This window comes from Squalius cephalus (genome assembly GCF_949319135.1).
Source record: "Squalius cephalus genome assembly, chromosome: 14".
Classification (NCBI taxonomy): Eukaryota; Metazoa; Chordata; class Actinopteri; order Cypriniformes; family Leuciscidae; genus Squalius; species Squalius cephalus.
The window spans coordinates 21,263,651-21,277,227 of NC_137135.1; the positions used below are offsets into that span (position 1 = coordinate 21,263,651).

At 37.5% G+C, this 13,577-nt stretch overlaps 1 protein-coding gene across 3 annotated transcripts in view; it reads right to left on the reverse strand.

Annotated features, from left to right (window-relative positions):
• The window catches only part of gria1a (glutamate receptor, ionotropic, AMPA 1a), a 75,101-nt gene extending 62,567 nt beyond the window's left edge, over positions 1–12,534 (reverse strand). For all 3 annotated transcript variants that reach the window (XR_013823401.1, XM_079891699.1, XM_079891700.1), the window contains exons 1-2: positions 12,213–12,534; positions 11,918–12,052 (exon numbers count right to left, since the gene is read on the reverse strand). Coding sequence is in view for 2 of the 3 variants with exons in the window: in XM_079891699.1 (XP_079747825.1) it covers positions 11,918–12,052; positions 12,213–12,294 (217 nt within the window). In the remaining variant the exon portion in view is untranslated. The remainder of the gene's footprint in view (positions 1–11,917; positions 12,053–12,212) is intronic.
• Positions 12,535–13,577: the final 1,043 nt, after the last annotated feature.

A 13,577-nucleotide genomic window follows, 5' to 3' on the forward strand; every position in this document is an offset into this window, starting at 1 on the left:
TGGGTGGAAGCTCACAGGTGCAGAGACCGTTGGTTTGGCCAAATGAGAGTTCACTTCTTCAGAATGAGTCACTCACACAACCTGAGCTTGAGAGTGAGAGAATCAGATAAATATGGAAGAGAATAAAATCCACCTCAGACAATATGGCACAATATGATGGCAGACATGCTGGGTGGCACAACTGTGTGCTCACACAGCAAATTTCCAATCAATCAATGCCTGAATCATAACCCAAACTGTATAACCACAACAGCATAAAATTGGAGGGCAATAATTGTGTTATAGAAATGTCTTTGTCTTTCAGTTTCATTTTGTTTGAGAAGGGTTATAAAAACAATAGGAATGCCATCACTCACAACCGAAGTAAACAAACAAACAAACAAACATTTAACCTGCTCCTTATCCCTTCCAACCCAACCCACATGACACATTTAAGTCAAACAAAACCATTATATTACCTTTCAAAAATTATGAATATATATATATATATATATATATATATATATATATATATATATATACACTCTAAAAACTGCTGGGTTGTGTTAACCCAATTTTGGGTCAAATATGGTCTCACCCAACGTTGGGTTAAAAATTCAATTTAAAAATGGACAAACCCAGCCGTTGGTTTACATTTTTAATGTAACCAATGCAATTTGTCCATTTTTAAATTGCATTTTTGTCCATTTTTGATTTTGTCCAAAATGCAATTTGTCCATTTTTAAATTGCATTTTTTAACCCAACGTTGGGTGAGACCATATTTGACCCAAAATTGGGTTAACACAACCCAGCAGTTTTTAGAGTGTATATATATATATATATATATATATATATATATATATATATATATATATATATATATATATATATATATATATTATATATTATTATATATATATATTATTATATATATTACTATTATTATTTTTTAAACCCTCCAAACTTTTGAACCACAATACAGGTACTGGAATTTAATGAAATAAAACAAACAAACAAACACATAAATAAATAGTTCACACTGACACCAATCTGCACTGGCAAAGTGACCTGGAGTCACTGATTACCCATTAGATTTGGCAGCTGATTCACTGTGTGAACGGCTTAAGAATTAGATCAAGGAAGAAGTCTTTTACATTACAAATGTTCTCCAAAGTTGCATTTTAAAGTAAACCGTATAGCTTATGAAGAATTGTCTGGTTGACAGGAATGCTGTTTCAGAAACAACTAAGGATGTTGATAGGCCATGACGTGGAGAAATTAACTAAAAATAGTAACACAATTAACAGCAGCTCATCTGCTTCTAAACAGCAGTTTTTCCAGAAACAAGCTACTATTTTAAGTAGACGTGTTGGTTGATAAAACGCCACATTCTACAGCATACATTCAAATAGCATGTTTGGACATATCTGCAAGCTCTCACACACACTATCCTTAATACATGTGAGCACAATAATTCCCAGCTGAAAACCCTTCCCCTCGAATGGATGGATATACTCAAGTCTAGGATCCTCAAGTAGGCCAGAATAGTGTAAGGGCAGGCTGACCAGAGAACTTGACACCTCGGGTCTTGGTGTGCAGGGGATGAACAAAACGGTCACACTTTCAAAGAGTGCTAATAGTGCTGTGAGCCAGTGGCTGCTGAGCTCAGTATGTGTTCTCGACATCACAGAAAGGACAAACGCTGTCCTCAGACAGGCATTAGTAACACGTATACGCTCTTGTGCTTAAGCAAAGTAGCTAAGGATAAAAGAGGCCAATATCAGCTGATGTTCAGGGACAGGGATGGTCTCTTACTTTCTCTTCCACAATTTGTTACAACAGTGTAAATTAACCTAATGCCTAATTAAACGGATAATTGAGAAAGCCAGATCTCCGTCCACTCCAATCACAAGGCATCTTAAGAGACAGCAGCCTGACCCACACACACACACACACACACACACACACACACACACACACACACACACACACACACACACACACACACACACACACACACACACACACACACACACACACACAGGGATTGGAATCGTAAAGTGCCTGGTTCAGATTTCATTAACAAGTCTTTTTGAACTTCTGAGGAAACAAGAGAAATAGAAGGATGTGCTGCCTGTCTTATTTCGTGGAACCCATTTTTTCTCTCTCATCACATTCAATTCAGGCGGTAAACTCACAATTCAACTAAAATAAATTCAGTAGTAGCAGTAAAACAAAACCAATGAATAGCAGTGTTTTAGTGCAATTTTCGTCCGCATCTGTGGAAGAATGCAAATGTTTAAGCAAAAGCATAAATAGTCATAGAAATAGAATGTCATGAAAATCATTTGGTTTGCTTGTTAAATTACATTAAATAGAATGAGTAAATGTGGTGCAGTTCTTAAATAATTGGTCAGTGTGTGAAATCCATTTAAATGTGTGAAAAGTTTACTTTATCCATTTGTGTTGTAACTACATAAATCAACATCACTGTAAGAAAACCCAAATTCAGACTGACGTGTTGAAAATTATGATCAAGATTTTCTATTCTATTTTTAGTAAATAAAAAAACATTTTTAAGGAAGGGGTTAATGTGCCGCCTTAGTGCCGATGCACACGTCATCAGAGGCCCTGTCCCAAATGGCACCCTAAACAGTCGCGGTCTTCCCACGAGTCCGCATTTTCATGACGTAACACTGCTTAGGCTAAATTAAATAAAGTGTATGGGCGAATAATGTTTAATCACAGAAACACGCTACCGTTCAAAAGTTTGGGATTTGATACGATTTTTTAGACTCATACTCACTAAGGCTGCATTTATTTGATCAAAAATACAGTAAAAACAGTAATATTGTGAAATATTAATACGATTTTAAATCACTTATAAAGTTTTATATTTTAGCATATTTTAAAATGTAATTATTTTTTTCAAATATCATCCACCCCTCAAACAGTTAATTTCATTTATTTTATTTCTAATTAATTCAAATATGGTTATTTCTTAGTTAAGAATTCATATTTGACATCATATTAATATTTATATTATATCATAATAAGAAATATTAATAGGCCTATGTATTATTACTGTATTTCTTATTGGTCAAATTGTGGTTAAAAGCCATAAATTGTGAAAATGTGCAATGTTGTTCTGTTGTCATATTTTTATCATCTAGTGGGCATAACTAAATAAACATTTGTACAAAAAGACGGCAACAAATTTGTTAAAAAAATATGTGTAACACCGTGTCCTAACTACAGGCGACGCGACGCCGCGACACGCGATAAAAGATATCTTTTCCATGTTAATCAGAGTTTTTGTCCTAACCAGGCGCGACGGCGACACGCAACGATTCTAATTTTTCTATTTTTCTTTGACGTCGCGCTGGAACATCAAACACAAAGTGTGGCAATGATAATCTCAGGTACTGTTTCTGTGATTTATTTAATTTTAAAAGCGTGAAATGTGACTTTGAATATCATTTAGTGCTCCAGCTTTGTAGCTGTAAAAGCAACAATGGATATAATTCACCTCAGATCTTGAAATTAAACAAATGGAAACATGAACGTTCAAACTGTGAACAAACAAGTGTATTATTTGACAAAGATTGTTTTAGTAACTCAGTAGCCTATGTATTTTTTAAATGGTGTAATATTTGTGAATTTGATTATGTAGCTACTTATCCATTTTCTTGCGAGTGCCGTCAAGTTTACTCTCTAGTGCTGTGCACTTGCCGCGAGACTCCGCCCACACGCTGTTCTGATTGGCTGTGATTTTTGATTGACGTTGTGGCCTCTCACAGTCGCGTCGTGTCTAGTGTGGACAGACACACTGCCTGTCCTGGAATTTTATCGCATCACGTGTAGTTAGGACATGGTTTAAGGCTTATGTTTAGTTCTGTGTTTTTGTTTGATTTTGTTCATTTCCTGTTTGCATGTATTCCAAGTGATTGTTAGTTTCCATAGTTACCTCCTTAGTTTCACACCTGTTCTTAGTTCTGTTGATTACTCCATGCGTATTTAAGCCCTTGGTTTCCGCAGTTCAGTGTTCGGTGCCGTTTATATTTAGGTTGATGTGGTTAATATTTCTCCTGCGTTTGTATCTCTAGCTATTCCTCGAGTATTTTCTTGTTTGTGTTTACCACAGCAGCTGTAACAATATGTGTTTTTATTGTTTTTTGACAGGTTTTATTTAATTGTATAGAAAACTTTTCTTCAGTTTAATTAGGTTCAGTGTACCTTTTAATTTTCTGAGTGTAGTATTTATCGATTCTCAACCCTACACCTGAGCCAGATCTTCCCCATCATAAAACATTTTCCTAACATGGATAATACAGTACATGATTACGTCTTCACAAGCACTAAGACCTACAGGGATTAGAATTAAAAAAACCCTTCTTAAATTCTCTATGGTGATGTCAGCCAAGACAGCCGCATGTGTCCTCATTAAGACAGGAAGCTCAGGCTATATGGGGCATCCTCATAATGAAGCATAATTGGACTGCTTCCACTATTTAAAATGACTCTATATGATGGTATGGGGACAGTGGAGTCTCTTGCAGTAGATAACAATGTCGAGGCAAGATTGTCTCATACTGAATTTATGCTTCAGTTTGTTGCACTCATTCTTTTATTTGTCATTTGCAGCTCGAAAACCAAAAGACTCCCTTAGTGTTTTACCACCTTTACATTCTTTGTTCTAGTTTTATAAATAAAATAAAAAACAGCAAGGTTGTCATGTTTTTGAGGAGGAGAAGACAGTTGAGAGCAGACGTGGTTCTCTCTGTGTCTCTCATTAATGTAAGGGACTGTGCGAGACAAGGGAGTCTCTGTTCGTCTCAGACTGAACATGACAGCTCCTTTCTCTTCCTCATTGGAGAAGTACATCCCTCGCTGGATCCTTTTTCACAGCTCTTACAAAAACCAATAGCTACTACAGTAAATCAGAGATAAAAAGCCACCATACAAATTCACCACACAGTGGACTCAATCACCTCACTATTATCGTTGTGAATGCACAAAATGTATGAAATTGCATTGCATTTTCCTAAGCTGCTGGAGTGCAGAGCTGCCATGGGATATTGTGAAAGACAGGTGTTGTTATTCATGTTTGCTTTAAGTCAAAGGTCACAATTAACAAGAGATCCACATTTGGTTTTGGACCTGTACCGGTCCAGACCGGGATTGGTTTCATGTGAAATGCAAAACATTTCTCATAAATTAATATACACAACAGTTCAAAAGTTTGAGGTTGGTAAAAAAAGATCTTATTCTCACTTACTGTGAAATAATTTTACAATTTAAAATAACCATTTTCTATTTGAATATGTTTGAAAATGTAATGTATTCTTGTGATGGCAAAACTGATGACTATTGTAATGGCTGCTGAAAATTCATTGCCACATGATTCTTGACAAATCTGTCTAATATGCTGATTTGCTGCTCAAGAAACATTTATTACTATGATCAATATTGAAATCAGTTGTGCTGGTTAATTATTTTTTTGTGGAAAGCATAATAAAACATTTTTTAGGATCCTTTTGTCATGAACCAGGGTTGATCTCTCTCTCGCACACGCACACACGCACACACACACACACTCTTTCTCTCTCAGCTGATCTTCAGTGCCAGATTATTGTTGCTTTGGCTACGTTTACACATGGCCGGCTATTTTCATAAACGGACATTTCACCCTCTCCGTTTTCAAAAATAACACCGTGCACACCTGTCAGTTTTCAGAAAAGTGTTTGTTTACACAAACCCGTGTATATATGCCGTCAAGAGCATGCCAAACCTGTAGGTGGCAGTGTAACGAGAAGCTCAAGCCCACGTTAGCCAATCAGAATCCCGAAAATAGCAACAACAGCAACTAATCTTTCTGGTCACACTTTTGACGCAGGTGCCAGTTCTGTCGCATACCTAAAACTCTGTTTTTCTCAGTTTACATGCAAACGTGCAAACAAAGTTTTCCAAAATCTCCACTCTGGCCGGAGTTTTTAGAAAGAATCGTTTTCAGAGGCGAATTCTCCGTTTGCGTGTAAACGAAGGGCATAAACGAGGCGAAATGTCTCCTTTTTTCAAAATAACCATGTATGTGTAAACAAACCTTTGTAAGGCTCGTTCCTGTATTATCTGCAGTTCTCGTCTACTTGTCTGCTTATACTGTGCTCTGCCCAGCCATCCTGCTGCTCGTGACCTTCGACTACTCCTCAACCTGCCATTCTGCAACTACTGGTCTAAGACTGTGTTATCCTCGCTGACCGCTGCTATCCAGCTCCAGGGATCTCCAGGGATCCAGGGATCCCTGCTGTTTGTGTTTCATTAAGCCAAGTGTGTTATCCAGTTCTGCACCCGCCTGGCGGATGACTGCCTTTGTTCTCTTTACTATTTCACGAGTTCACACTTACATACAATTAGAGGGAGTAAAGTTTAATGCGTATTTGCTCTCCACTCGTGTTAATTATCTGAACTTTGTTAATAAAACACCATTAAAACTTTGTTCGCTCTTGGGTCCTCTGTTTATCCCAACGCTATCTCACGGCCAATTCGTACGAATTCGTACGAGTGATCAAAAAGTGGCTAATTCGTACGAATTCGTACGACCTCACTCGTACGAATTTGTACGATTTGTCTAAACCCACGTGATGGGTAGGTTTAGGGGCGGGGTCAGGGGTAGGTCATTCGTATGAATTCATACAACCTACAGAAAGCTGATAAATCACTCCCATTATAATCAATGTTCTGTCTTTAGGCCCTACTTGTAGAATTTTAAGCAGTTGAATGCTGTCTTTAGGCCCTACTTGTAGAAGTTTAAGCATGAATTCATACGAATTGGGCAATTCGTAAAATATGTACGATTTAGCAAAAATCGTACGAATTCGTACGAGTGAGGTCGTATGAATTTGTACGAATTAGCCACCTCGTAGAATTCGTACGAATTGCCGTGAGATCAGGCTGGTTTATCCTTACATCTTTAATGTATTGAAAGTTTAAAAGAAAAACACTATACTTTAGCAACAATGTAAATGTATTTAGGATCACTTTTGATCAATTTAATGCATCTTTGGTGAATAAAATGATTAATTTCTTAAAAAAAACAAAAAAACAAAACAAATTTGAACGATTGCATAATTATAAACCATTATAAAGCATATAGGCGACCCAGAAGCTGACAAGGTGCATTCACACACTTCCAGTGCCATGCGACAGTAGAAATGTGTCAACTGCTTAAAATTCTACAAGTAGGGCCTAAAGACAGAACATTGATTATAATGGGAGTGATTTATCAGCTTTCTGTAGGTTGTTTACGGTTACTAAGCAACAGCACAACCTGTAACAGAATTCTACTTTGTGGTTTTGAAACTCTGATTGTTCTGACCTTTTCTGGAAAGAACATTTAAAGACGGAACCTCTTGGTACTTTAATTGAATATCCTGCTTTAGGGAATCCTATCCAGATGATTCTGTTGTTTTGATCAGGATTTGGAGGTCCTGCAGTGACTGAGGGCGATCCCTCCACCGCTTCGTTCTCCTGTTACACAATAACACAATACCCCGGAGCCAACTCTACCAACACTCACAATCCTAGAGGTTCACTACCGTACACATTTCTCTGTGACTGTACGACATGCTGTAGAGGGTTATTATTTTCTTCTCAGTGTGAAGTGCTGAAAGACATTTCAGGCTTATGACAGAAGCCGCTGCTGCTTATACTGAGATACTCTGATGCATGTTTACAGCCATCTCCCAAGAGCAATCACATCAGATACAAAGGTGTAAACTACAAACTTTGAAACACCAAATAAAAGGAAACACACGAACATACTACTCTTCACCAGCAGCAGAGCAGTAAAAAAACAGATGTTTAATTTAGAGCATTATGAGACTTTGCTCAACGCAGATCCAATAATAGCAACAGGAAATACACTCGATTCAGTTCTTTGTCCAGAAGCGTGGTAATATTCTTCTGGTCTGAAGGCTTTCTTTCTTGGAGGTCTAAGAAAGCACACTCTCCCATAGATCTTTAAGTGGGCTCTTGAGTCTTTACACGCAGGAATCGGTGAGCATCTCATATTGATTGTGGAGCCATTTGCATGGGGTCCGGCTATTGATCAGCTCACGGATCAAATAAAGGGATCCACCATTAACTGTGAGGACTTCAAATGTCAGCGAGACGGTTGGGGGTCATTGAATAAATTGCATTGCACATTCTTCTGAAATTGGGAGTGAAAACGTGTCTATTCCTGGAAAGTGGGAGAGTGTTTGAAACAGGTCCTGGTTTATCAATTTATGTATCAACTATTTTAATTACTTTTTTACCACGAGGTAATGTAATTAATATTACCTCTCTAAATAGGATATTTAAATTTACTCCAGCTTAATATAATAAGAATTATCAGAAACCATCCAACACTGCTAATCCAACACATGAAAACACAAGACTACAGCAGCAATTAAATCAAACATGGCTCTGGGAAATCAACAGAGATATCATATTCAGCTGATGCTGTATTTCATATAACAATGAACAATAGCAGCACACACAATTTTCCAAATTTAAAATCACAAAAGACAGTCTTAACCCTCAGGTTCTGTTATTGATTTTGATGCTCTCTGGAAACCACAATTTTTTAGGGTAAAAATAATAAAACTAATTTCAAACTTCAAGTTATTTTAATACGTTTCTCTTACTCAATCAAATCCCAGTAAGCAAACATTATTGTGACTTTTTCCTGCTGTTTTACCACAAAGTAAATGTCCACTTTTCAGAAATGTAACTAAAAACACACTAAAAATACAATTAATTGAACCGCATTCATTCATGTTTTATATCATGTATAATCTCTTAGACCCCAACATTAATAACACATTAAATGGAGAATGAGAGTTTTATTATTGTTTATACAACAGTTCGCCGTGCATTATTCACTCTAACCGTTTCACCGTTTGTATCACTCCGCTTGCTTCGACTGTCATAGCGGTTGAGCAAATCCACCATATTTAAAAAAAAAAATTGTACTGTTGTTGTGTCACAAAATTTAGTTTTAAGAGTTTTTTAGGCAAGAATGTAGTTATTTAGACCTCAAATATGTGACTAATATATAATCATAGTGCCTATTTTACAATCTGTTTAGACACTTTCGCAGATGCGAGCTCCAGGCCGTCATCGGCCGTTCAGCGCTCATGTTCCCGCAGAGAACAGCGTCATCTCGGCCAGTCCTTCGGGAATTTGCCGCTGGCTCTTACGTAGATAGTGGTTAAACATGAGATATAATTAATTTGGGGTATATCAAACGGGCAATATTTGGTCTTATTAATCTATTACTTGTTCCATAACAAATCGATTTTGGTTAAGGGGAAAATTAAGTTTCATAACTTTATATTTAGGCTATATTTCACTTAAATCCTTTACTAGAGTGCTGCTTGTAAGTTTGACTGAATTGTTTGCTTGTGTTTATTTCCTATTGTCTTTTAAAAATGGCTATTGTTGTTCATTTAAATATTGTTGTTCAATAAATATTATTTTGTATAAATAATATGCCATATTTGATATTACGAAAGAATCATGATATGGACTTCAGTGAAAGTTACATTATTACACCATTAGATGGATGATATACAGCCATATCGCACAGCTACTCGTGTGATATTGCTCATTTATCATCACTTCTCTTAAGATTGGTAAGTATTAAACTAAAATATCAATGTTAGGAAAATACATAACATTAGCTACTAAAATCACCTTGAGGTCTCTGAGACCCCAAAGAGAACATGAGGGGTAGGTGTGCTCTCATTACGGTTTCCAATTATTAATAAAACTGTGCTTTCCTAGGTGCCACACCACTTCTTATTTAATCAGCCTTTGCCCCAGAACAATCCTACCCCCTTTTCTGTGTACTCACCCCCCTCTGGTTCACCCTGGCAGGTGCTGACAGGGATGATTTGCTCTAAGGACTGAGCCCAGAGGGGGAGCAACTGAGGGTAACTCTCCTCAGGCATCTCCGGACACACATTCAGTCCATGGCACAAGAGGCCATTCAGCAATGCACAGAGTCGGGGCCTTCACAGCACTCCTCTCACAGCTCATTGTGTGAGGGCTGCCCATTCACCATGCAACAGATCAGGACGGGAGCACAGCCGAGCAATACAAGAGACCTTCGATTATCCGGGACAAACTGCTGCAGCGTTTAAATACGACTGAGCTTCATAATGGGTCAGTGAATAACAAATGTCTTATCTTGAGGGGAAAAAAGGAAGACAGTGAGGAAAAAGTGCAAGAACATCATTGACTAATGAGCATGTTGAATTTTCCACCTGAGAGAACCCTGTGAAATTCATAGAGGGACTGATTTGTCTCTTCACTCCATTACAAATCCCACTGCACACCTCCAGCTCTGACAGAATCAGTGGATGAAGTTTAATTGCACTGTTTGGGGAACCTCACATTAGTGTTTGGATCTGCATCCTAATATCTGTTAATAAGGCCATTATGCAATTGTTTTCGTTTCATCTGATTGGTTTTCCTCAAGACCAGAGAGAAGGCATGAGGTGCTGATGGATGGGCACACACAGAATGCATGAATAGAGGATGAGGCAGGAGGGTCTATGCGTAGCTCAAAATTCACATAAAAAAAGAAAGAAATATTGGTAGCCTGGGGGAGACGAATCCTTAGATTTAATGTGAACATCTTTGATGTCCTCTCAGTAGTATTACAGAACAAAGAATATTTAAAATGCTACAGAGCTGAAAGATATCTGCTTACTGATTTCCCTACTCAAGTGTCTAGTTTGGGTCATATTTAAAAAAAAAAACTCTATTCTCTAAACTCTATTCTCTCTATATATTCTTTGATGCTTTGGTGACAAAAAGAAACTGACAAAGACGGATATAGAGCAACCTTTTTTTTTTGTCTTACATTCTCCAATGAATAAGGCTCAAGAATCAGAAGAATCATGTTATTTTATAGCCTACTGGATATATCAGTCTGCATTATTATTAAGTGGCTATTATTACAGTGATTCACTTTCAAACATAACATGATCAATACTTTAAGTACTTTCTAATACAACTGAGATTGTATTTTTTTTAAGCCTTTCTCGGTTCACATATGAAAAGCATTCTCAAAGAAAGATCTAACAATTAATTTTATTCATAAATTAAAGTAGGCTACTCCTGATTGGGAATCACTGATATAGACAGACAGATAGACAGACAGAGAGAGAGAGAGAGAGAGAGAGAGAGAGAGAGAGAGAGAGAGAGATCCCCGGTCTATACTATATTCCTGCTGTTAGACATCTTCGTGAGCCTAAATAGCTTGAAAGGTACACGTTGTGCGCTTTAAGACTAGAAACACAAATATCTTACAAGCTACTTAATCATAAAATGACCCAACATAACTGACCGACAATCCTCAAAAAAATCCGCAAAATAGATATTAATTCATAATGATCCGCATTATAAGCATAACGGTTTCATGATGTATCAGCAACGAAGCGCTCGCGTCCATGACGCATAATTGAGATTAATTGCACGCACAGTAGGCTATAACAAAAGAAACAAACAAATTACGTACAGATGTGGATTAAAATGTGTTTAATTTGATAATTGGGTTATTTCCTAACCACATATTCCACACGCTCGTTCGGCGTAACACGCATTTTTTGCGTCTGACCATGCACTTTATGCAGTTGTGAATTATATAGGCCTATCAATAATACATTCAAAAACGTTTGCCATGCCAGATATATTAGTGTTTAATACAAATAAGATTTATTTAATCTCCGCGTTGTATGCGCAACAGGGAGACAAAACTTTCACATACAGACTTCTTCATTTTATCATTCTGCCATCAACGCAACAGATAGACATGAACAGCAGCTGCAATGTGTTGATATTCACTACACACATTTTCTCTACACTGTAAAAATGGGTTGTACTCACAAGCATATGTCATGGAGAAGCTATTCCCCATTTTGACCATATCCACTTGAGGTACCAGTTTAGGGATATCCTGGTGATGCGAGAGCGCAAACCGAAACACTTCATATTCGTGTGATTCGGTTGGGAACAATCCTCCTGTGGGAAGAGATAAATTACAGAATACGTTAATAAAACAACACAAGCAGTTTTCTGGTAAAATAAGTACATCTACTAAGACCATAATAATGAGTATTTCTCCTTTTTTTATTTTATTCACAACGCAACACTCCACCCTTCACTTTTGTAATTCACTCACCTATGTTGATATTACTTGGAAAACTGGAACCGAAGCACAATCCCAGAAAACTGGTGCAGAGCAGTGTGAGGCTTCGCTGCATATTTCCTTTTGCATTAGCGAAGAAAAAGAAAGCCAAATCCCAAGCATGGGTATGCGCGAGGTGTAGAATATCTCTTCTGGATGTTCTCACACTATCCGCACATCGGCGAGTGAACAGCGTGGATTACAGGTGCACCTCTTTGCTGTCCTCTCTCGCGCTGCGTCCTTGTGTGTTGCGCTCCCAGCCGTTCTTTCAGCACGAACAGTACTACTTCCTCTGAGAGCCGCGGACGCGCGCGAGAGAGAGAATGAGTGACGGACCCCAATAACCGTATTCCACTCCAGCGCAACACCGTGAGTGGACTTTCTTCTCACGTTCACGATTAACCACTTACTGTGTGATTGAATTACCCAGCGATCTTTCTCGCGTTTAACTGTTTTGTTACGCACAAAGAGACGATGGCGCTCAAGCGCGTAAACAAACAAGAGCGCATACTTTGAAATGATATTTCAGAAAAGTGCTTCTCAACCTTTGTCACTTAAAGGTCCTTCATTGTCAAAGATAATATTCGCAGGGCTCTGATATTTCTTCTGGTTTCCTGTAATTGACGATAAGCTTTTTTTTTTTAACAGAACATGGAGTGATTATAAGAATGTATTGTGATTCCAGTGGTTTCAAGAACTGTATGTAAATGTATTAAAACAGTTGTTGTGGGGAAAATTGAAATAAGAAATTTGCTGCTACATGTTGGACATCTTTAATTTTTTAACCATATTAAGCTAGAATATATGAAGACCTCCGATGCAAAAGCCAAGCCACCTATGTCAAAAATGAGATAATATTATTGAGTGAATGCTCTCCGCACATAGGCTATATGTTCATCAAATACTTTCACTTCAAACTCACTAAATCCCACCCTCAGCCCATTAAAAAATATCTGTACTTAGGTAGAAACCTATACATATGAGCCTGATAAAAATGTTAATATTAAAGAAAAACGTTAGACGGACTTAGAGGCTTTTGCATCTGAAGTCTATATAAAAAATTATGTCATCGTGTCATCTTTTTTCAGGATGGTGTCAAAGAACGTAAATCCCAGCATGTTTCTTCCCTGAGAATTAGGCATGATACTGATTTAGAGAATTTAATTTAGATATTTCAATCCAGTTTACTGCATCCGGTTTCACAGGAAGATGCAAACATTTGAATAAACTTAGAATAAGCATTACGTCCATAGGCGGATTAACCATATGGGCAATTGGGCAAGTGCCCAGGTACACAATGTCCAGGGGGCACCACACTAATATTTTTTCTTTTCTTTTAAAACAAGCGATTCATTTACC